This window comes from Anoplolepis gracilipes, unplaced genomic scaffold (genome assembly GCF_047496725.1).
Source record: "Anoplolepis gracilipes unplaced genomic scaffold, ASM4749672v1 Contig20, whole genome shotgun sequence".
In the NCBI taxonomy this organism is placed as follows: domain Eukaryota; kingdom Metazoa; phylum Arthropoda; class Insecta; order Hymenoptera; family Formicidae; genus Anoplolepis; species Anoplolepis gracilipes.
In genome coordinates, this window is record NW_027328668.1 from 685,785 (window position 1) to 712,560 (window position 26,776).

A 26,776-nucleotide genomic window follows, 5' to 3' on the forward strand; every position below is an offset into this window, starting at 1 on the left:
GTGTCCACTTTTTTGACGCTTATTAGCATCGTCTGCAGCTGTTGTCAGAGAGACACATGTGCGTATTATTTTGCACAATTATTAATTCTAAAAAAAATAGTGAAATAAAATTATGGTGCATTGTCAGATCTGTGACATAACAACAACAGCGCGATATTATGGGATAACATTTCATCGGTTAATAATTGTTATCAATATAAAAACAAGAATATAATGTTTTAAAGGTTATGTTTTATTTAGATATACTGTTTAAAGGACAGTAAACAATGTGTTAAAATTTCAATACTATTAATATACTAGCTTTTCGGACCGCGCTTCGCGCTAGAAAAGACTAGAAAAGCCTTTTTATTTGGACCGCGCTTCGCACGGTTCTCATGAGCTACTTACATATTTATGAACCGATTTTCACTAAATTTATATCAAAATATTATAAATTTTTTGAGGATAACTACTATGTTATTTCTTTTTTTATTTTCTGATATTTTATTTCGCGCTACCTTTATATATATATAGATATATCTATATATCTATATATATCTATATATTTATATATATAGATATATCTATATATCTATATATATTATATATTTTTTAAAACATTTTTTACTTTCTTCAATTAGTACAATTTTTTTAATTTATCAATTTACAAAATTTCTTTGTATATTATATTTTTTGTAAAACATTTTTCACTTCCTTCAATTAGATGTCCTTGATTATTGAATTCATCAATCTTAATGTTTACACTTTCCCTTTTAATTGCTCTAGAAAATGCCACATAAAGTTGACCATGAGCAAATACAGGATTTGGCAAATAAATCCCAACTTTTTCTAAACTTTGTCCTTGGGATTTATTGATTGTTATAGCAAATGACACTCGAATAGGAAACTGTCTTCGTTTAAACTTAAATGGCAGTTTCAAATCACTTGTAATTAAATCTATCCTTGGAATAATAACAATCTGTCCTCGTGCAGGACCAGTTAGAACATCCGCATAAATTAAATTATTTTTCAAATTAGTAACAATGAATCTTGTGCCATTACAAAATCTTTTCTTAGTATTTAAATTCCTTAATAAAATAATTGTAACACCGATTTTTATTTTAAGTCGATGAATTGGCATTCCAGAAGGTGTCAAAGAGTTTAAAAATTCAGTTGGAAAATTTAATTGTTCCTGTGGATCATCACTTACAATGGAGTCAATTGAGAGATACTCTTTTTCTTCTCCTTCCATTAGACGAAGGATTTCGTCATTAATTATGAAAGTATCCTCATTTTTAGGACAAAGAATCGCTCGATCTGGATTTTCTCTATTCCGCTCTATGGTGATTCTATCACCAAAAATCTCAGTAATAAGAGATTCTTTTGATATAAAATCCTAGGGGATTTCAATTGTATCGAGATGTAGTCCATCAGTATTTGATAATTTACCATCTCCTAGTTGCATTAGCCAATTTGCAAATTCTTTTTCTTCTCCAGTTCTCATATTTTGCTGTAGTTTAACCTGAGTTACATTCCTCCATATAGGGTTGTATTTTACAGTCGATTCAATTAAAGCTGCTTTTTGTGCATGTACTTTTTGGCACTACGGGAAGATTTTGTCTGAAATCTCCTGCAAATAAAATTATTTTTCCTCCAAATGGTCTTTTATTCTTCATCAGATCCTTGAAGAGTTTATCAACTGCTGTTAAGGCATGTCCAACAGTCATGCTCACTTCATCCCATATGATGAGTTTTGCAGAGATCAGTTCTCGTGCAGCTTGAGAGTTTCCTCTGATATTTGATTTAGCTCCATCATCAATTGGAATTGAAAGCTTAAACAGAGAGTGATAAGTTCTTCCTCCTTTAAGAAGTGTTGCAGCAATGCCAGTTGAAGCACATGGAATAACTATTTCGTTTCTTCCTCGAATAACACTCAAAAATGTGTTAAATAGATAAGTTTTTCCACTTCCTGCAAATCCGTCAATATAAAATAACCGCTGAGGTTCATTCTCATTGTCAATCACTCTAATGACTATCTCGTACACGTGTTTTTGTTCATCATTTAGTGTTGATAATAAATATTCACCACGTCTTTTTTCTTCATCCACATTATATTCTGTGACGTAAATATTCACTGGAATTGGATTTGGCAATTGAAAGTTTTCACAGCTACTTCCATTATTTCTCAGAATTTCTTGTATATGATTTAAAGCCATATTTTCAGAGTCGACAACATTGTTGTTTACAAAGTCTTCAATCATTTGATCTTTGTATTTATTCCAAAGTGTTGGTACATCTGTTGGATTTCCAAATATACAAATATAGGCAAATAGCTCTCGAATTTGTGCAGGCATTTTTGATTCTGTTGCTTCCTCTAATGTTTTTGACCATAGATCGTCAGCTTCTATTAAATTCTTCGCAATTGCTGCATCCTTAAATGTTTCAGAAATAACTCCGTTTACAGTTCTTAAATCTTCAAAATATTTAGCTCCAGTCACATGTAGGAGAAGGAGATGTAGATAAAATCTTTCATTATCTTTTATGCTCACTGTGTATAGCCTTGAAATTATTTTCTCACCTTTTGATGGGCAAAACTTAAAAAAAAACCATTGATGGGCAAAACTTAAAAAAAAAACCACATAGCAGCCTTTTTCTATAACTTTGCGAAATTTTGGTACTAATTTCGTGAAAATTGGTCCATAAATATACGCGAGCGTAGGTGGATGCGTGGGTGGAATGAAAATTAAAAGAAAACACACAGCAACCTTCTCTGAAAAATTTGCAAAATTTTGGTACCAATTTTGCGAAAATTGGCCCATAAATGCGCATTCGCGTAGGTGGATGCGTGGATGGGATGAAAATTAAAAAAAACCACATCGTCATAATCCCAGAAGAATTAGGAACATTTTGACACCTGTTTCGTGGAGATCGATCTACAAATGCGGAAGTAGTACGCAATTATACAGACAGTCAGACAGACAGACGGACCGCACTTATATATAGAATTTCTCGCAGGCGTGGACGAATGCGTGGGTGCATGCGTAGGTGGGCAAAACCTAAAAATACCACATAGCAGCCTTTTCCGAAAAATTTCCGAAATTTTGATACCAATTTCGCGAAAATCGGTCCATAAATGCGCATGCGCGTGAGTGGATGCGTGGGTGGGCGAAAATTAAAAAAAAAACCACACAGTAGCCATCCCCGAAAAATTTGCGACATTTGGTACCTATTTCACGAAAATCGGTCCACAAATGTGGCAGGAGTTCGCAGTCATACATACAGACGGACGCTACTTATATATATAGATATTATTTTATTTGTTGCATATTAAAATTATATATTTCAATTTAATCTTATTGAGTTGATTTTATTAAAAATATAAAGTATATTTTATATTTATATTTAAAACTTTGTTCTTCCAGCATCTCCGAAAAGCCATTCAATTTTGGCGCCCATAAGCAGCCATTTTGAGTGTCCACTTTTAAGGTGCCTTTTGATGCTGACGCTCGATGCTTATTTTCAGCATCAAAAGACATTACGTGACCAAAAATAAAAATACCAATTCGTCAATTTTGATCACGTGATCTGTTTTGACGCCAAAAATGAGCGTCGAGCGTTAGCATGAAAAGGCACCTTTATGCTGGTATATATAGGCATTTCCATCTGTTTAGCTCAAGCCATATGCTCCCTCCTGTTTCTTTTTACTCTTTGTTGGATACACTCGTAGCATTGACGTATAATACGACTTGTAGCCTTACTAATGAATGAAAAAAGTGGGGGGCTGGCAGTCCATATTTCTATAGTCAAAGCCCGTATCAGACTACGAATTGAAAATTGAAGATTGAAGATTAAAGATTAGAATTTGACTAATCAGAACAAAGAGAACTAAAATTGCTTTGTCTTAATTGGTCAAATTTAATCTTTAATCTCAATTTTTAAAGCCCGTATCAGACTACGCATTAAAAATTGTAAAGATTAAAGATTGAAATTTGACCAATCAAGACAAAGCAATTTTAATTCCTTTTATTCTGATTAGTCAATTCTAATCTTTAATTTTCAATCTTCAATTTTCAATTCGTAGTGTGATACGGGCTTTATTGGAATGAGCGCAGCTATTGTTCTTGGGTCACGTGACCTGTCTAGAAAGAGAGAGCAATATCAGGGTATAGTATATATTTTTTTTTCCAACATATACAATTTATGTAAAATTAAGTTCTATGGGCGCGTTCGGGGAGACACTATCAGCGTCATTTTATCTTTGTTCAACTTTTAATGAGTAACAAAAATAGAATGACATTATTAGCGCTAATAGTGTCTCCCCGAACGTGCCCTATGTATATGCATTGTACAAACGTGAATATAAATAATCTCAACCATAATAAATGATTTTGGTATTTTAAATATGGTATTATTCTTAAAATTATGAAACCAATTGTTTGAGCGACAAAAAGAATCACGTGATCAAAAATGACGAATTGATATTTTTATTTTTAGTCACGTGATCCTTTTTATCGTTCAAACTAGAGTCCCTTAAAATCCCTTAAATCCTATTTTAAGGGACTCTAGTTCAAACAATCGGTTCAGCGACTCGTGAAAATTTACCTTTACAGATTATAGATTACAGTCGGACCTTTTATCCTACGACCCTCTTATGCTACAAAACCTCTTATCCTACGACAAAAAATCTTCTCACGCTACGACCGCAAAAGGGGAATTATACCCCCACTCTCAAATTTTTGTCGTAGGATCAGAGGTTTAAGGGGAAGATTCCGGACCAAAAATGTCATAGGGTAAGAGGTCTGACTGTAGTTGCTATGTTCAGGTTAGTAGCTCCGTAAAGTTAGCCGAACCACTTTGATTTTTTTATAATTAAAATTAACTAATCGTTTGGAAATCGTTTGGAGATGATTGGAAGTCTAATTAAAACGTTTGGAGGTTTATTGTTTTTTTTTAATTAAATAATTAAAATTTTGATGTAAAGTTAGCTAAACATTTTTATTTTTCGTCCAATATTTTGTAAAATTATGAATAAAAAATTATAAATGTAGTGTAAGAGTTCGGACATAGGTTGAATTAAGATTTTACATTGAAACTTCCACACAGTACTGTCAGCTTTGGTAGTTTCTACGCTCTCAAGTTTTGTTATATTTTTTTATGGGGACAGGACTTCGCCCCGTCGCCCTATGCACTCCCATCTAAGTATGTACTTTGCAATGCATATACAATTCCACATGGGTTTGCAACTTGCATAACTACATTATTAAAAAGGATTTATTTAAAATTAAAAAAGATTTATTTAAAATTTTGTGTAAGTTACTAAAACGCATGCGCGCGTGACCGCAGCACACATCCATGTCACTATACGTCGCCCAAGTGACAGGTTTCATAGTTTCAAAAGTGATCATCTTAAAAAATTTATATCTCGCTTCGTGTGGCAGAGCGACGATTTTTTCTGCCAGATTCGTTCGTTTCGAACCAAAATCTATAACTAAAAAAATTTTCAATAAAATCGGTGAGGAGGACCGCTCATCTTCACATTTACCTGCTTTTCTTCCAAAGTGTGAATTAGTCTTAAAAGAATTTGGAATTTTACTGCATGATTTTTTTCATTTTTCGGATAAACTGTGGACCTCCAAACGTTGTAAAGAATTTACTCGTGACCACCTAACAATTCTGCATTGAATAAACTCTTGTTTAACTCGATTGGACGAAAAATAAAAATGTTTAGCTAACTTTACATCGAAATTTTAATTATTTAATTTTAAAAAAACGATGAACCTCCAAACGTTTTAATTAGACTTCTAATCATCTCCGAACGATTTCTAAACAATTAGTTAATTTTAATTATAAAAAAATCAAAGTGGTTTGGCTAATTTTACGGAGGTAAGTTGAGTTAACTTTACAATTACGGCATTCGAAAATTCATCATAAACAAAAACATTGAAATCCCAGTGTTGAATTTTACCGGTTTTGGCATAAGTTACGACCTGCATAAATCAGCCTTAGAGTATTCTCACTATTTATTTATTAACGTAATGAAAATTCAAACTGACAATGATCGTATGTAATTGTAATCACTCGTGTAAATGGTCTCAGTGAGACCATTTTCATTACGTTGATAATGAATTTTCATTACGTTGATAAATAAATAGTGAGAATACTTACGTGTCAATCAATATAAATTTGTTTTTAATTTTTTGTAATGCGATTTACTTAGTAGAACCGGCTACAATGAATTTATACTTGTGACTATGCTTATGTATTTTTATGTAGATTGGAAATTCAGATACCATACGCATGCGCTATGGTATCTGCCTTCTGCTTACGGCTTTTTCAATTTTATGTGCTTTCACCTTTATTACATATATATCCATATCTCTTTGCTCTTCGTAATAATAGTACTATATTATTTTATTCGAAAAGTTTTATGAAACATTCTATATACTTATTAATAATTTAAAAATTTCAAGACTACTATTAATAAAATAGATTTTAATTTCCACATTAATTTAAGTATGTATTTGAAATAAAAAAAAATATATCAATATTTAAATTTGCAAAAAAGAGAAGTGTCAACAGCACATGATGTTCCCAAGCGGTCACCCATCCAAGTACTGACCATGCCCAATGTTGCTTAACTTCAGTGATCGAACGAGAACTGGTGGTTTACAACGTGGTATGACCATTAACGATAATAATGTTTCTGATTAATATAGATATATCAGAGCACCTACGAACAAATAGCTATTAGGTTTGTTTTTTGCATAAAATGTACTTTCTTTAACTTGTTATTCAAACACGCAAAATTAAGATAATATGTTAAGGTGGAAGCACATAAAATTGCAGAAACCGTAAGCAGAAGGCAGATATCATAGCGCATGCGTACGGTATCTGAATTTGCAATCTACATAAAAATACATAAGCATAGCCACAAGTATAAATTCATTGTAGCCGGTTCTACTAATTGTAAATGAATCGCATTACAAAAAATTAAGAACAAATTTATATTGATTGACACGTAAATATTCTCACTATTTATTTATCAACGTAATGAAAATGGTCTCACTGAGATTATTTACACGAGTGATTACAATTACATATGATCATTGTCAGTTTAAATTTTCGTTACGTTGATAAATAAATAGTGAGAATACTTACGTGTCGATCAATATAAATTCGTTCTTAATCTTTTGTAATGCGATTCACTCAGGCCGATTCTACAATAGCTGTCGTAAGTCGGATGTCATAAAAGTTGACCAATCATATTCGATTATTCTTCTCTAAAGTCAACTGTGATTGGTTAACTCTTCCGACATCCGATTTACAACAGCTATTGTAGAACCAGCCTTACGAACCGTCTACAATAGGTATTGTAAGTCGTACGCCACAAGAAATTAACCAATCACAGTTGGCCTTAGAGAAGAATATCGAATATCATTGGTTAATTTCTTACGCCTTAGGATCGACTTATAACACCTATTGTAGACGGCTCTTTAAGCGTAGTCTACAATGAGACTTTAAAACGTAAGACTTAAGAAATTAACCAATCATATTCATGATTCTTTTCCAAACTCAATTGTGATTGATTATTTTCTTAAGTCTTACGTCTTAAAGTCTCATTGTAGACTACACTTAAGGGCCGTCTACAATAGGTGTTGTAAGTCGATCGTAACCCGTAAGAAATTAATCAATAATATTCGATATTCTTCTCTCAGGTCAACTGTGATTGGTTAATTTCTTGTGGCCTACGACTTACAACACCTATTGTAGACGATTCTAGTAGAACCGGCTACAATGAATTTATACTTGTAGCAATGCTTATGTATTTTTATGTAGATTGGAAATTCAGATATCGTACGCCATGCGCTATGGTATCTGGCGTCTGCAATTTTATTTACTTCCTATAGAGATATTAGATATAGAGCACGGGAGGGGGCCGAGAACGCGATAGCGAAATAGAAAGAGAACGCTGCATATAGGCCCCTGCTGTCTTTGTCTATCGCGCATGCGCGTTATAAAAATGTTACTCTTGTTATTCTGTGAGCAAAGGAGAGGGGCACTTGTATCAGCTTGCGCATGCGCGATAGACAAGGACAGCAGATTCTCCTTCTATTTCACTATCGCATCCACTCACGGGCTAGCATAGCACTCTCGTGCTCTATATATAATATCTCTATAGTGCTTTCTAGGGATCCTTTAGTAAGGGATAGGACAACGGGCCGCAAGCTGCGGATTGGTCGGCCGCCATTCGTGGGATACTTCCGCTTGTAAAAGTGGGGAGTGGGTAAGCTTGGGTTAGGCGTGGGTAAACTCGTCATCATTAAGCTAACCTAACCAATAACCTGTGCAATTTTTAGTTATAGTAAACATTTGCAATTTTTAGATTTATTTAGTAAGAATTTGATATTGCAAAGCAAAAAATTGTAGTAATTCAAGCAAAGATGGATATAAAATGTGCCACTTCCCCAGATCTCCATTACGTAGGCAAAAATGGTTGGATAATGTTAATCGTACTGGATATAGATACTGATACAGAAACATAAATCTATTTTATCTACGGCATGCATTCAGATATTTAAATTTTATAGTTTGAGTGATTTTTTATATCTGCCTCAAACTGAAGACTGAATCTAAAGAAACAATATAAATTAATTTGAAAAACGCGCTCATATTAACCCGTCGATTTCCGGGATCCCACTAATGGCGACTTTTAGCGGCTTTGTCCTATCCCTTAGTAGAGAGTCCCTAGTGTTTCCACCTTAAGAGCGCCATCCCATCAATGATCAAAAATTAAAAATTAGATACAGTTTGTGTTTGTGATTTAAAGGAGATAAATATAAATTGCAAATAAAATTAAATATCTCAGTTATTGTTTTGTGAAAGGGTACCATAGCACTCGTTATAAAAGTCGTGAAAAGGATAAGACGATAAGCTTTTTTAGGTATGTAATATATAAAATTTAATGTACATAAATATATATACATTACTTTAAAGTTTAATATAGTTTTTATAATTAATTACTATAATAGTTATAGTCGTTTCAATCATATTACAAAAGTTAATAAAATTAATATAAACATTAATAATAATAATAATAAATGAGTTTATATAATTATTATTTATATTATGTAATGTGTACATATACAGCTTTGAATTATAGAATTTAAAAAAGAATAAAAAGAATTTGTAAAATAATAGCATAATATTAAATAATATAAAAGAATTTGGAAAAATGTAGCTGATGATGATTTGTATTTTGCACGCAAAATGCGAGTGACCAAATGAGAACACTATTCACTAGATTTTGTTATAGGCAGTGTTGCGCTTAGATAATTTAAAATAATTTAGATACAGTCGGACCTCTTATCCTATGACATTTTTGGTCCGGAATCTTCCCCTTAAACCACTGATCCTACGACAAAAATTTGAGAGTGGAGGTATAATTCGCGGTCGTAGCATGAGAGAATTTTTTGTCGTAAGATAAGAGGTTTCGTAGCATAAGAGAGTCGTAAGATAAGAGATTCGACTGTATAGATAAGATAAAATATATGCGTCTGTATCTGAGATAAGATAAAGATAATGTTATTTGAAATATATCTAGATAAAAGATAAATTAGTTCAGTATTTTATCTAGATACTTTTAAGATAATATTCAAAATTACAATTTATGTAAAAATAATACACTTCAGAAAACTATAAAAAATATAAGCATATATTTCAGTTTAATACATTAAAGGTTTAGAGTTAAATTACAAATTTTTATTTTTTAAAAACAATAGTTTTTCGAACATATTATCGGATAAACAATTTCTTCGAGGTACAAATATCTGTTGCTCGCAACTGAAAAGACGCTCCACTGGCGCGGATGATGGTATGTTGTGTTATATTTTATAGATATAGTCGGACCTCTTATCCTACGATCCTCTGATGCTACGAAACCTCTTAAGGCCGCCGCACACACTTTTACATAACGCATAATGCACATACATAAGGAAACTGATTGGTCTATAAACATGCATAAGGAATTCAACCAATCGAATTCCTTATGCATATGCATAATGCATTATACAAAAGTATGTGCTGCGGCCTTTATCCTACGACAAAAAATCATCTCGTGCTACGATCGTGAAAGGGGAATTATACCCTCACTCTCAAATTTTTGTCATAGGATCAGAGGTTTAAGAGGAAGATTCCGGACCGAAAATGTCGTAGGATAAGAGATCCGATTGTATATGATATATATAGTGTTATATATGTGTTATATTTTGTAGATATGATATGATCGAACGCAGAATGAAAAAAATGGCATTGATTACATTATCTATGTATATGCATCTATGTATATGCGTTATGTAAAAGTGTGTGCGGCGGTTCTAATTTGATCGACCAATGAAAAATAAAAATATCCGAGACTTTTGAACATCGAACTCTAGAGATCCTAGAGGGTCTCTAATCAAACTCAGAACGGGAGCGCCCTCTATACTATAGTCTATGGAGCTGCAGGTACTTTAGTAGCTTCCGATGCATCTGTTGGAATATCAAGTTACATATTCTATGGCGATGGAATAAGAACTCGAATGCGGACCGAGTAACAGAGCACGAATAGCCGAATAGACGATCTTGTGGGGCCCCATCGTGGCGGGTGTCGATTCATCGTTTTTGTCCGGTTTGCATTTGCTTGTCGGCATCCTCGACTCGAATATTTCTAATCATGTGGCCACCACGCGCAGTGCCGTTATGACAGATCCGCGTGTCGCCGTATATCGTACGCGCTTCGGCGAGTCGTTTGACAGTCCTCCTCTCGCGGTCTCGACCACTTTAAAAAGTAGGAGCAATGGCGCGCCGGGATGCCGACGAGTAGTCCAGCTGACAACCGGACAGACAAAATGATAACTCGTCGTGGTCGTGCACCGGCAGGTGATACGTGATTCCGTGATACGAGTGAGTTGCTTGAGACCAAGAGGGTGACGAAGGGAAAGACGAAGGGGCGAGACTGGGAGAGCTTTTAGGCTTTACGATATGAGTACTGACAGTCATGATCGGACGAAAACATCCTGCAAGACACCCGGGAAGTGTGACGAGGAGAATACGTTCGATGGTAAACGAATTAAGAAGGAGCGCGGTGACATTTCTGGGGAAAACGGTGCGGACTCCGTCTCCTGCTCCGCAACAACGGTTACCACTACCAGCATCACCACCACCACCACCACCACTACTAGCTCCACTGCTATCACCGTTGAGAAAGGACAGCTGCCGGCCGGCAGGTCTTTCACTACGAATGGCTTTCACAGAGATGGTGATCTGCTGCAAGATCTCATCGCGAGTAAATTCGCGACGTTGGCTAATTCTAGCGCTTCTTCCAAACAGGATAAGATTCGCATTATGATAGAGGATGGCATTAGGTTAAAAGTCAATTTTAATTTTAAATACTTTTTATGTGCATGCTTATTTCAATTATTAATCATTCTAAGTCACACAATTTTTTTTTTTTTTTTTTTTTATCGTTTCCAGTTGAGTATGGGTCAAAATGTCTTGTCGCAGTATTAGCTGTGTTGTCAAAGTATATGCAAAAAGTCTACAAAAGTTTATATATATATTTTTATACGTCTGCAGAAAATAATCATGTGTAACACAAAAATAAATTTTAAACAATTTAAATTTAGTATATATATTCCGTTATATTAGATAAATCAACAATATGTACAATAATGACTTTACGAACAATAGTACACAAAGGTTCTTATATTAATAGTTTAATGTCTTTCTTAGAAAATTTCTTTGGTGAGACGTTTCGACAATAACTGTTGTCTCTTTAGCCACCTTACATTATTATAAATATATAATGAAACAAAAACTGAAAACTAGTGTGTACTCCATTTTAACTATTAAAACTTGATTTTGATTTTTTTTAAAACAAAAACTGATTATTATTTGTGAGATGTTAATATTGAACTGCATAAATTTTAAACATTTTTTTATTTACACTTATACATCCTTATCAGTGTTAAAATATTGATAGCGCTCAAATGACCCATATGTGATTTTTAAGAGTTAATGTTACACACTTAGTAGCACAAATATTCTTTGCATGATATTACGTGTGATTTACAAGATGCTTTCTTTTTTCTTTTTTTTTTTTTTAATAGCTACCAGTATCAATATGAAGCATAATTTATGTATTTAGTTACTAGCACATTAGCGTGTAAGAAGAACGGTTCTATTTTAGTATGTATTTCTGGATAACTTCTGAGGAGATGTTAAAATCCTTATCTCTTATGCACAATAAAACATCTTTCTTATTACATCTTGCACTAGTGCCTTAGTAGCTAAAAAAAGTATAAATCATTTATAATATACATAATTAAAAAAGTTTTAATGAGTATTAATGAATATTTAATTCAATCAAAAAAATTCTTTATAATTGCTGAACTGTTTATTTATTATGTGTAATAAACATTTCTATGTTTTGTGTATTTGTGTGTTACACATACACATTACAATACAAGCTGATTAGAAACTACTAAAAATATGTTCATGTAAACTATATTTTTGGATACATTAAGGATATATTTGATTGAATTATGTTTATTTTATTTTCTTTTCAAATCTCTATCAAACGTCTTCATGTAAAATAGCACAGATTTTAGACATCTAGGATATTCGTTCTGTTTTCCTCGTTCATTCTGTATTAATATAAGTATATAAACAGTTAGATGTGCATAACAGTCAGATATTTAAAAAAAAAAAAAAATAACTTTATTTCACATGAAACATAACAATCAAAAAGAGATCGAGAGAGAGAGAGAGAGAGAGAGAGAGAGAGAGAGAGAGAGAGAAAATAATAATTCTTATATTACTTGTTGAACAATTTTTTACATTTTATGTAATATTCACATAAAATCATATTATATTATATTCATCATTAAATGCTTAGAAAGAATTTTACAATTACCATACAATATTTTAAGGCATAATAATTTACTGAGGTGTTTTAATATTTTAATTAAATTTTTTAATATCTTATCAAGAAAAAATAAAATTGAATGAGAGTGCAAGTTTTTGGATTATTTGGGTTATAGCTTAAAGTTATTGAAATTATAAAATTCGCGCGTTTAAGCTTAATAATAACTGACTCATTATTAATTTTCATTAATTATCTTATATTGATTTTTACACATTTGGTTGTATTTTATTATTTCTTACATGTATGTATTACACACATACACGCACACACTATGGCAATCAGCTGATATTGACAGATTGATTACTAATACTAAATTTTAACCGTTATAAATTATTTAATCTTTCTTAAATAGTTAATTAATTTAATAATTGAAATAGTTGATTAATTATTTTGTTAAAATAGGATTATATTAAATCTAATTTTAATATTTATTATTAGTATTTAATTTATTAAATAGCTCTCTGTTATAATATATATATATGTATATATATATATATATATATATATATATATATATATATGTATATATATATATATATGTATATATATATATATATGTATATATATATATATATATATTATAATAATAAAGAGCTATTTAAGAAATTATATGTATATATATATATTGTATATACAGGGTATCTAGTAATTGGTGAAAAACCTATTAGATTCTTGAGATCATTTGGAGTCGATTTTTCCTCGACAAAAATATCGAGAGACGTCATCATTTTTTTGCAAGTTTCCAATCTTTATTATTATTTTATATATATATATATATATATATATATATATATATATATCTGTGTAATTAAGTAAAATAAATTAAAATTCTATTAGAATAAATTCTATCTGAAATTAACTGAAGAATGTAGTAATTTGATAATTTTTTAACTTCAAAAAGTTTAATTTGCGAAAAGCATCTTTTTTTTAATCGCTTGTAACTCAGAAATTATTGATGCCTCGACATTTTCGCTGAGGAAAAATCGTCTCCAAATGATCTCAAGAATCTGCCATTAACAGGTTTTTCATCACGTATCGGACACTTCGTATATATATTTTGTTATATCCAGTCATCAAAAATGATGAATCAAAATCAGCTGTGCGATAAAATTTAATATTACACAATTTCTGAAACTCAATAATAGATTTGCTTGGAGATCTATCTTATGAATCTGAATTCGCGAATTTTGTACATCATTAATTAAAGTCAGCTTTGATTAAGAACGTAGTGTCTTGTGCCAAATTACATGCAACAATAGTGAGGCAGATTATATACATATTTATATGCAAACTACCTAGAATGAGGACCTTAGATCTCAATAATGATTGAAATTCTGAATAAAACCGATAAAATTCTTAATAGGCTTATCGATAGCTTGGTTCTGTTTAATAAAAGTGTTTGTATTTTTGCTCTATACAGCCTATAAATAAATATATACTACAAAGATGAAAATCTCAATATGAAAATTTTCACCATATTTTAAGAATTCGTCTCGTTTGGGCCATAATGTCTTTTTATAATTTCTAACATAAGATCTATTTTCGCTGAAAATGTAGGACAAATGTAGATGAGTAATTATTAATGCAGCATAAAAAGAAACCTAGGAGTCTTAAAATTCTTTAAAATTAAACATTTACATTTTGAGATATATTCGTGCACGCGAGTATTTTTTAATATAAGAATAATATAGAATTATCTTCTGTGAAGATTAAAAATATTTTAAAATCAATAATAATATTGATTTAGTATTAATGACTTGGAATTCCTTCTGTTTTAATGTATGTGTGACTTCAATGTAATAATTCAAAATTGATTAATATTTACTTGAAACATTCTATTGAATATGTCGAAAGAAAGATTAATGCATATTTATTAATATCATGGGTTTTGCTACATTTCTGATTTCATTGTATCATATCTTCAAGAGTAGCTGGGATTTTTTGATTAATTTTATCTTTGATGTATTTCTATAAGATTTTTTGCATAATGCACACATAAAAAGAAGTAAATCCGGTATATAACTGTCTTTATGTGTATCTTGAATAATGTCAACGTCGGTGATATCACAACTTTCATGATTTAGAACTTAAAAAGTTTTTAATGGAAAGGAATTTGATCATTTACTATTTGCATGTTAAACAAATTTAATGCAAAAGTCGAATGGCAATCTAAAACAAATAAACGTTTTGAATAACATAATAAATATATAATAGACTCCACGTTTTTTGCATTAAATTTTTTTTTTTTGCTTTTAATCTAGCATTATTTTTATTGATATACATTCCGCTTTTAGAAATTTTAAATTTTTTAAAAATATAGTACTTAACAAAAATCGAAACACACCCCTCGACAATTATGTTACACTCAGGAAGGAATAAATTTAATCGATATATATTATATTTATATTTTCAAAACATTAAAATAATTTTATTTTAATTAAAATAATTTTGTAAACTTATTATTTTCGAATTTTTAATTTAGACGAAAACACAAAGTGTGCTCAGACTTTTGTTAAGTGCTGTATATATTTTGTAGGTTTTTTTTACACAAATTTATAAAATATATATATTCAAATAAAATACATAATCATATTTGCGTTTATTATTAAATATAAGAATTTTAATTGAAACATGCTACAATAAAAGAGTTAAGGTAATTAACTAAAGAAACCAATTTTTTATAGTATAATATATGTAATATGCTATTTATAGCATGACATTCATGTAACATGCATATTTATATTATTTACATTATATAGTTTTTTGATATCATTATTTTTGTGAGAAAAAAATTAAATTTAAACAAAAAATACATTTAAGCAATACTTTCTTGTACAATAACTTTTTAAATAAGCACATGGCGCATCTTTTATACGAGGCCATGTTTCCGAGAAAATTAGCTTTAAAAATTGGAATATTAATATTACGGTTTTTTTTAGGTTTGAATACTTTTAAATGATTTTATTTCATGCATTATCAAATTTATCTCGCGATTATTTAGATATATATAGAAAAATACATTGGGAATGAAATGATAATGGAGATGACGATATTTTATAAGGAGATTGATTAGTTATATCATCAAAATGGTAAAAATCATATGCAATTTTTGTAAAACGTTATTGGCCAATAATAATGTATCGATTGTTTGAATTTCAAGTGATTTGACCTTAATTTTTGAGAAATTTAGTTTTATAGTTAGGATCTTATACAATTATACATGACTGTTTATGAGTACTATAGAAACGTCATTATCAAAATAAGATAAAAAGATGCAACAGTAAGATTATAGATAAAAACTATTCAAGTTTTAAAATGATTATTTACGAATATCTACAAAAAAAATGAAAATTTTTTATCATCTTATTTAAAAAAATATTGTATTTTGTTATATAAATGTTTTATATATTTATATACATTACAATTAAATATACAAAAAAAACTAATATTTTTATTGAAATTTTTTGAAGTGTAACTTAATCTGAGCAAGGGTATTCCTCTCATATCGCTCCTACAAACTGACCAATCTTTAAGTACAAATTTTTACTTTAATATAATTTTTTATAATATTACGAGATTTTGTTTCCGAAAAAAATTAATTTTGAATTAATTTGTAAAATTAATAAATAAAGACTATATCTTTTTTTAACATTTTTAAAGAACTTTAATAACCTCTAATAAACTTGTATATCGTTAAATCCGGCAATGACTATTACGATAAAAATGTAAAAGTACAATATTTTAATTAATAAAACAATTTAAAATTATTTAAGTCACGTTGAACAAATTGTGTGTGTCCAGAAAAATTTTATTTTCTCAAGAGAAATGACGTTATATCTTTATTAAGTTACATATTTTAATAGCTTAATATTTTAATAGTATTGTGACAATGTATAATATACAATTTACTTTTATTCATCATTATTAAAAATTATTCCTAAAACGCGAGCATAACTACTTTATTTTTTAATTTCAAAATCAACTTTTTTTTCAAATAAAAAATTTTATACAAAAATTTTATTTTACACATTTTATTGTGTTATTTATGTCTCTCTCTAGATTTATTTTTGCACAAAGAATTTTGTTTGGACTCATAGTAGTATGCTATGTTTTCAATTTTATCACATATATGGTGATGTATTTAAATAGCTTTTATACTAAATATTTTAGTATTTTGCAGTATATTTATTTATTATTTTTAAAAGATTAAATCTTTTGTTTTGAGTAAGAAAAATTCCAGTTAATATATATATATTAATTTTTTAAAATATAGCGAAGAATCGAGAGCACGTGTGGATGAGATCTTCTCGCAAGTGGAACGACTTAAATTAGAGGAGAAGTTATTGTTGTACCTGAAACTTCCGTTATTGCTGACAAATCCAGGTGGGACCATTGATCCACTGAGGCAGCCACTGAATCCATTAGGAAATCGTTATGAAATTCATCAAACTATCATGTGGATTAAAACACATTTGGAAGAAGATCCAGATGTCTCTTTACCGAAGCAAGAAGTCTATGATGAATACAAGTAAGTTATGTGTGTATAAGCATGTAAGCAAAAATTAATGTGAAGTTGTCACGTGACTTATAATTGAGGATGTACATTTCTTTATAACGTTTTATTTTAAATATTTTTAATTACAATTTTAATTCTAATTTAAAAACCTAAAATTAAAGAATGAAATAAAAGGTTCTGTTATTTACATAAACGAAACTTTCACAAATATTATTTCTAATACAATGTATTTATTGTTTAATAATTAAAAAATATCATTTCTTAAAAGTGTATAAAACTTGATTTCTTTTTTCAGCCTTTACTGTATAAGAAATTCTATGAAGCCATTATCGACAGCTGATTTTGGAAAAGTCATGAAACAAGTATATCCACGAGTACGTCCTCGTCGGCTCGGCACACGAGGAAACTCTCGTTACTGCTACGCTGGTATGCGTAAACGAATTAAATTGGATCCTCCGATACTGCCAAAGATATCTGGCCCTCAAACTGTAAGCACAACCGAGCATCTATATAGATAGATATATACAGGGGAAAAAATAAGGAAACCTTGAAAAATCTCGCAAATATGTTTTACAGAAAAATGTTTCAGACAAAAGTTGTATGGGTTCGAACATAAGATGGTGTCATTGATTTGACCTTGAAGGTAACGTAAAGGTCACTTTCAATTTCTTAAATGGAGCACCCTATTTTTAATTGCATATTCTTGTAGCTTATCTCAAGAGCTTTTCAAAACACTATAATAGAACTTCTTTTGGTTAAGAATTTCCTGAGATATTTTAAAGTTTGTCATGACACTTTTTAATACAAAATATGAAACAAACAAAAAAAAAATGAATAGATTTGGCCTTGGATGGCCGGATCCTTCCTCGATTTTGTCTCTTACATTCTTTTTCTGTAAAACTTATATTTTTTGAAATTTTTTACTGTTTCCATACTTTTTCTTCACTCTCTACATACAGATATATGTATAATAAGAAATTTTTAAGTAATTCTTTAAGAAGAGAGAACAAAAACATCTATGCATGTGAGCATATGGGCGCTGAAATCTTTATCAATAAAGAGTACGGCCAAATTGCCATAAGGAATGTTTATTTTCTTTGGAACGATAAAGGGCTACACTCTTAAACGTATATATTCGTAATTTACTCGTAATCTTTCATTTTATTATAAAATTAAGTTGGAAATTGCCTAAAGAAAAATTGGGGAGAATTAAGTACTCTCTTTCCCGTTTTAGTTCTAAAAAGTTATTTAAAGAAAGCGTGGTCAAGTTAGCATAGAGATCATGTTCTCCATTCCTTTAGCAACCAAGGTAATAATTAATTTTGTGACAAAATTATTCCTATTACAAATAGATTACAAACATTGTCCTGATTTTGTAATTCTAAATCAGATTTTGTTTTATATAACATTTACAATCATTAAGATAATTAATAATTAAAATAAGTAATTAATAATTAAATAAGTCTCATTTAATCAGTATTGTTTTTTAATAAAAACCGCGGGCATACATTGTGAATCGTGCGCCGCCATATTTAATAATTTCTCTTTCGTTAAACATCGCAGATAAAAATGGCTTAAGACTTTTCAACTCATTTTTCGTAATTTGTGGACGTCAATTTTAATACACTTCATATACATTGCAAATATAAATTCGTGTTTTTTTTCTTTCTTTTCTTTTTATATGTCCACTAACATTTGACAGTACGAAATGGAAAAATTTTTAAAAAGAGAAATAAAATTATTTTTAAAGAGAAATAAGACTATTTTCGATTTGTGAATTAATAAATAATTGTAGATCTTACTCCACTATAAAATTTTATTTTACTGGAAATGTAGATTACACATGTATCTACTATTGCAGGATAAAAAAATATTTTTTATTATCCTGCTATTTTATCAATTGTATTATCGAATACGAGTGATGATATACGACAAAATTAATGCCTTCGATATCTTTGGTTAAAAAAATTGTACAATTTCTCAATCATCTGAGTTTTTATTCATAATTCAATATAGATATAGTAGCGAATAAAACTTTTGTGTTATATAAATGTTATAAAAAAACTTTTTTGTTTTAAACCAGATCACATATATAATTCTTTAAATTTTTGCATTAATAATGCTAAAAACGAATTTGATTTGTAAATTAGCGTATCATTTTAAAATTGCATAAAATTTTAAAAAGCAATTTTGATTATATTGATTATTAAAAGAAAAAACCTTTTTTATTTACATTTATAGTAATTAAAAATCTTAAAAAAATTTACTGTTTTTTTAAATAAAATTTATTCTATAGATATTAAAATTTACTCAATGGAAAAAGCTTTCGCATGAATGCACGTGTTGTAACAACGTTATTATATGAAAATTTATAATTATTATCAAAAATAATTATATATTTTATATCGATATAGGAATATCGATATTGAAATTATATATGTCAGTTTATTGTTATATTTTAATATAAACAAAATGTTTAAATTTATAAATGTAAATTTTATGTGTGTGTATATTTTAAATGTAACTTGACCTCGCAGTCGCATAAAAAAAATTACGAAATTGTCGCATAAAAAAAATTACGAAATTGTAATGACTCGTTACTTTTTGAATAATGATAACAGTAAAAAAACGAAAAAATATAAATTTGCAACGAGCAATTATATATTTTTTCTTTAAGGCAACTATATATTTTTTTTACACCAATTGATCCTCTCGTTATTCTGTGCATAAAATTATTAAGATAAAATAATCGAAAATTAATATTTTATGAGATATTTTATGTTTTATGCAAACTTATGTCAAATTAAAATATGTAATATCTCGTAAATTATTTAATTTTAGGCCATAATATCCTGATAAATTTTTACATAGAATATTGTGAGAAATTAATTTATATTAAAAAAACTAAGGTCTTTTTATTTAAAAAACAAGGTTGATTTCTATATGACTTTGATATGTACACTTAAGTAAGTCAAATCAATGGCACTATTTTATGTTTTCATTAAGATCAAACAATTTTTGTACAAAACATTTTTTTAAACGCAATATTATTTATATATTTGAGCATATTTGTTATGGGACACCTTGTATATGTACATACAGGGTGTTTTATTTTAATCTCATCAGGTAAATATTTTGAAAAATATAGAAGATATGGAAAAACAGATAAAGTTTTGCTCGAAGGGAGGTGTAAGCTGGTGCCATTGATTTGACCTTAGTCGTTTGAAAGTCATTTGAAAGGTCACCTTCAATTTTTTAAGTAAAACCTCTTATTTTTTATCGCATATTCTTATAGCTCTTCTCGAGATCTTTTTAAAATACGATAATTTTATTCACTTTAAATCATCTGTTTCGAAATCATCGAGTTTTTTTTATGGTAAGATATCGGTGTGACTATAAGCCAGTCAAACACGTTAACTGTTCATTATCTAGATTTTTGAGCCTATTACATTTTTTTTTGTTCTATAGATCATAAGCTACAGCATATGAAACTATATAGCCAAGATTAAATTTTATACTACAAAATCTTTTATACTACTTTGTCAGAACTATAAGAATATACAATAAAAAAATAGCAGGTTTCATTTAAAAAATTGAAGATGACCTTCAAATGATTTTTTAAGGTCAAATTAATGGCACCATCTTATGTCCCTCTTCGAGTCAAACAATTTTTATCTGAAATGTTTTTCCGTATCTTCCATATTTTTCGAAATATTTTAATTATATTTACCTGATAAGATTAAAATGAAACATCCTACATACATAATAAAAAAAAAAAAATATATATATATATATATATGTGTGTATATAGGATTTAATAATTATTTAATTATTATTAAATTTAGGGAGACCATTCAGAAGAAAACATCACTGAGGAAATGTTAGGCGCTGCATCTACATTGATAAGAGAATGGGCGGAGAATGTATTAGGCTTGAAATTTCCAAATTTGAGTGCCTTAGCGCGGCATCTTGTTGATAATTTTCGTGTTGATACTCGGTCTCTGGCTGCTGTATGCATTTTATCCACTTCAGGCGAGCGTAATGCTTTATCTAATAAACGTGAGTGCATTGAATTTGTCAAATATTATATATTTTAATAAAATATAGTTTCTTATGAATTACTTTGTATTTGAATTATACAACACTTAAAAAATTTTCAAATTAATTGCCAAGTTAATTAACTTATTTAGAGGCAATTTCGGATCTACCAATAATGCCTATGAGTGTCAAGCCTGCTAAACTCCGAGAAGCTCAATTACAATTGCAACGCAAACTTCAACAACGGGAGCATATAAAAGATCAGAAACGTCGTCATCTCGACACTATTATACAGGTATATGTTATACTACCTCCAGAGAATTTATATAAAAAGGAGATGTATAAAGCTTAATCTTTTTTCTTTCTATTTATTTTTCACTTTTTAGATATATAAAGAAATTAGAAAAACATAATGCAAATTTTTATTTTCCTATTTTCAAGATATTTAACTTCAAAATTTTTTTTATGTATTAGTAATGATTAAAAGAGCTAGGGTATGAAATATTTTGAACTCAACTACAATTAATTGAGCAATTCTGTTTTTCCAGAGTAAAGAAAAAGTCATTGAAGGTAAGGGAAATATTAGCAAAGGATATAAAAAAGTCAAGTCTAACCAATCACCTCAAGGTACAAACACAGTAGCGACAACAGTAATTGCACAGAATTCGCTGGCAAAATTGAATTTGTCTACTGCAGTTTACAACCGGCAAAAAAGGGTATCAAAAAGCTGCAATCAACAGCAGCAGCAGCAACAACAGTCTTGCAATGTTTCCGAAGAATCTAACTGTGATAATCTAGTACTATCGCGCGAAGATAGACAGAGTAATAGCAACCCTAGAATAATGATGAGTGTGCAACGCGATATCAAAAGTAAAAATTCCAGGAAACGTGCCAATAATCCAATTGTAATAACACAACAGGAGTCGAGCCCCGAGAAACAGACGAAACTTGTAGAAGAGAATTCAAAGCATTCCAACGTCTTGTTACCCAAGCTAGCATCTATCCAACGTGCAGGTAAAATATCAGTGATACTAGCTAGCAATTCAAAACCTACTATCAAGTGCAAAACGAACGAAGCTGCGGAGAGTCAGCTCGCTAAAGACTGTGATATTGATTCGTCGAGTTGTTCCGCCACCGGTACAGTGGAAACATCCCCATCAGGACTTCTCACGAAGGATCAGATTTGCCTCTTGCAGGATACGGCGGTCTTAAAAAATGAAGAAAAGGTTCAAAACATTGATACGGACGCCTTGAACGATTACTTGAACGGCGGAAATAATTCTCAAGAGCAGGAGGAAGAGTTGCTGCAGTACTTTCAACAGAGCAGCTCGTCTAGCTCGGATGTGGAAACTAGCGTCATTAGTTCTGATGCCGAACAGATTTCTCGCTCGGACAAGGTATCGCAATTGCGATTGATACTGCAACAAAATTTAAATACATCTACTATTCCCATTGATCTAGCGTCCGCGGCTGTCGTTCGGCAAGGCATCGCCACGGAAAAACGAGACTCTTCGCAGAAACAGAACAATCTCATCCTTTCAACTCTTTTAAATCATAATCCAAGCAATACTCGTCGTCGCGTTAGTTTCGAAACGAACGTCGTCGAGCATACCCAAGAGGCGACGACGCTAAGTGTGGCCAATACCGTACCACAAAGCCCGAATACGCGACGCAGGATATTTAACTTCACCCCGATTTCGCCTGGACCGCATTCCCCGATAAATGGTCGGGCGTCCAAGTCAAATTCAGCGAATGCCAGTCCATTCGTATCACCGCGTAATACCCCAGTTCCAAGATCACGCAGTAATTTGCAAGCTGGCAGTTCTAGAACGCGCGGCCAAAAGACGCTCTCTCGCTCCATCTCATGCAGCGTTCCATATACCATCAAGACGACGGACACCTTTATCGTACCGACATCGAGTGGAACGGAACACACGCGACACGTGCTGACAATTGCAACGACCAATTCGTCGGAGGTGAGACAGAAAGCAAATACAAATAAGCTTGATTATTACAGTCAGAGCTTTGTATTTGATGTATTTTTTAATCTATTTTATTTTTGTATTTCTTTGATATTTTAATTATTATTTGTTTTATTATTATTATCTCTAACAACTTAATAATGCTTAAGCATTACTTCATATTTATCTTTAGTCATGCATGTGTAAAATGAGAATATTATATAGAATGTTATATATTTTTTCATTATATGCATGTGTACTGAAGAATTATGACATATATATGGGAAAAATTTATGGAAAGATTTTTTGAACGAATTAAACATATAAACATTTGATTGTAGATTTCTAAATCTTTTTGACAATTGTATTGAAGATATTGGCCAATCTCTCTGTGTGATAATGATTTTTAAGATACAAGCTTAAAGACTAGTATGATATTTATTGAAAAAGATAAAATGTTAAATTCACGCATATGTCGAAAAAAATTGTATTATTTAAAAAACTTAATTTCTCTATGAAAAGTAATGATATAAAAAATTATGCAAATTAAAAAAAAAAAATAAAGCACATTATAAAATTTAATTCTTTCATTATTCAATATGATTATGAATTATAAAATTTGATTGAATTATAAAATTTTTCTTTTCATTGTATATTATAATCATATATTTTATTTGCATATATGTATGGAATTGCGTGCATATATGTGTGTATGTACAATGTACAATGTACACAGGATGTTTCATTTTAATATAAACAGCTATATTTTTTAAATTTGATATTACACAAGAAATATATCAGACAAAATTTATATAATTTTGAAGTAAAGAAAGTTTATATCTTAAACTTTAATTAAAATCATTTTTTAATGTCGTGTGAAAGTCAGCTTAATTTTTTTAAATGGAAGAGGGAACTGATTTTTTATACATATCGATTTCTTGCAATATTGAGTGTAAAGTTATACATATATATATAGAGGGTCAAAATTGAATAGTTTAGGAGATTGGTATTTTGTACTTTTATTTGACATAATTTTGTATGTTAAAATTTACAATGAGCAGTTACATATTTTTTCTTAAAAATAATTATGTATTTTTTTACACTAACGGATTCATCTTATTTTACATAAAACATAAGAATATTGAGATAAGATCACCGAAAATCGAATATTTTACGAGATATATTACGATGAATATTTTATGACGATTTCATAGTTTATATCAGGGATGGGAAATTTACTTTTAAAAAGTAACTAATTACCGTTATTCGTTACTTATTATCAAAAGTAACTAGTTACTTAAAAAGTAACTATTCGTTATTTTTTAAATGTTAAGCCGAGATCAGAAATTAAATAAAAAATATACTTTTGTAATCTATTTTATTTAAAAAATTAATAATTAAAATATTAATAAAATATCAAGAAATTAAAAAAAATTTTTTATTTTAAATTTGTAAAATCATAAATAATAAGGAAAATTATTATTATTAATTTTTTAAATAAAATAGATTACAAAAGTATATTTTTTATTTAATTTCTGATCTCGGCTTAACATTTAAAAAATAACGAATAGTTACTTTTTAAGTAACTAGTTACTTTTGATAATAAGTAACGAATAACGGTAATTAGTTACTTTTTAAAAGTAAATTTCCCATCCCTGATATAAACTATGAAATCGTCATAAACATTTTAAAACACTCAAAGCATAAATAAAAGCAATTTTGGTTTGCATTAAATTTATAAATAAAGTCAAATACACGATATTTTGTACTCCTATAATTATGATTCGTATTTAGAACGCGCTTACAAAGATGTTAACATGTTCTAAATACTAAATATGGACCTATGAATATCTGTTGATAATTGAAGATTAAATATACGAAAATAGAAAATATAATATGCCATAAAAATAGGTTCCAAATATAAAAAGTAACGATAAAAGTAACTGTTAAATTCGGTATTGCTAAAAAAAATGTAACGTTACCGCTATAATTACAGAAAAAAAATTAGTAACGCCGTTATTACTTTGTTACTAAAAAGAAGTAACTGTAACGGCAACGGCGTTACAAGTAACGCGTTACTTCTCAACCCTGAATATGTAAAATAATAAGAATAATGAACATAAAATATTTTCCGATGCAGGTTGTTCTAAAGGGATCGCAGTGCGCTGCATTTTTAGATTTAACACCGCAGAAACAATTATTGATCAATTATCCGAGCCAAGAGAATCTACAGGAGATCAAGAACGTATATCAAAAAGGTCAGCCACCCCCGCCCGATCAGGAGATCACAGAACTTCTTCATGCTGGCAGACATTTGAGCAATGAACAATTATTCTACAGATCACAATCGGTACCGTTGCATAGGATGGTGAATCCTATGCAGTCCGTAATATCTCCAATCTCGACGCAACATAGCCTATCGACTGTGCAAAGTCAAAGTTTCAATCCGTCAACGAGCAGTTCCGTCGCGCCTACTCCAGTACCGAGCGAATATAATGACTTCGGTCCATCCATCGGGCAAGAAAGCACGTACTTATTGGATGACGCAAACTTTATGTCAGATGAGCAGCAATTTTTAATGACAGACAAAGAAATCACATCTGAAAACATTAATAATATTCTTACGATTTTGGATGAGGAAGGCCAGCCGAATTTACAAATGTTGCCTGAACAAACTACGGAAGAGACATTGAACAACGCGATCAATCTTGCTTTACCGAATACCAATCTAAATCTGTCGGAGGAAGATATGCTAGATCCGTCGAGTATCCTCAGCGACGCTGGCAGCGCATTACAGAAGATAATTCAATCACGTTCGTATCCTAACACACCATTGCCGGCGCCAGTATCAGTATATACGCCATCGTACATCGAAGACAGCAATGGTTCTAGATCGTACCCATCAACGCCTCTGCATACAGTACAATCCCAAGAGATGTATCAGGATCCAGGCGAGCCGATGCTTTCCAGTCCTATTCTTAATTCTCTCAGTTTACAGAGCGACACAATAAACGTTGCTGTTGCTACTGTCACCGGCGCCACTGCCGGCACTGATATCGACACTGCCGCAACCGCTTCTTCCAATAATCTGTGCAGGAATGTTGCTGATTTCTTGGAGGCCAGTTTCCTTGGCGAAACGGATACAGAGACGGATGATCTTGACCCTCTCGGTAATTTCGATGGCCTGCAAGATATGGATTCGTTGACACCACTGTTCAACGAAGTCACGGAGCCTAATCGCTAAAACTGTTTCTGTTTTATCTATCATAATTTTGCATTTGCACAGGGAGAAGTGTAATAAACTATAGACTGTTTGGA

General features: G+C 30.3%; 2 protein-coding genes and 1 pseudogene across 2 annotated transcripts; 1 reads left to right on the forward strand and 2 right to left on the reverse strand.

Annotated features, from left to right (window-relative positions):
• Positions 1–710: 710 nt before the first annotated feature.
• On the reverse strand, positions 711–10,667 carry LOC140675681 (ATP-dependent DNA helicase pif1-like). Its single transcript, XM_072910297.1, has 3 exons — positions 10,527–10,667; positions 2,066–2,411; positions 711–1,948 (listed from the first exon to the last, which is right to left on the reverse strand). Exons 1-3 carry the CDS (start codon positions 10,665–10,667, stop codon positions 1,545–1,547), a joined length of 891 nt encoding a protein of 296 aa, XP_072766398.1. The 3' UTR covers positions 711–1,544.
• LOC140675694 (5S ribosomal RNA) lies at positions 6,550–6,669 on the reverse strand (annotated as a pseudogene).
• Positions 10,356–26,776, forward strand: LOC140675629 (uncharacterized). The gene is made up of 7 exons (XM_072910218.1): positions 10,356–11,381; positions 17,217–17,471; positions 17,755–17,947; positions 21,305–21,518; positions 21,650–21,792; positions 22,046–23,473; positions 25,599–26,776. The coding sequence occupies exons 1-7, from the start codon at positions 10,999–11,001 to the stop codon at positions 26,700–26,702; spliced, it is 3,720 nt and encodes a 1,239-aa protein (XP_072766319.1). The 5' UTR covers positions 10,356–10,998; the 3' UTR covers positions 26,703–26,776.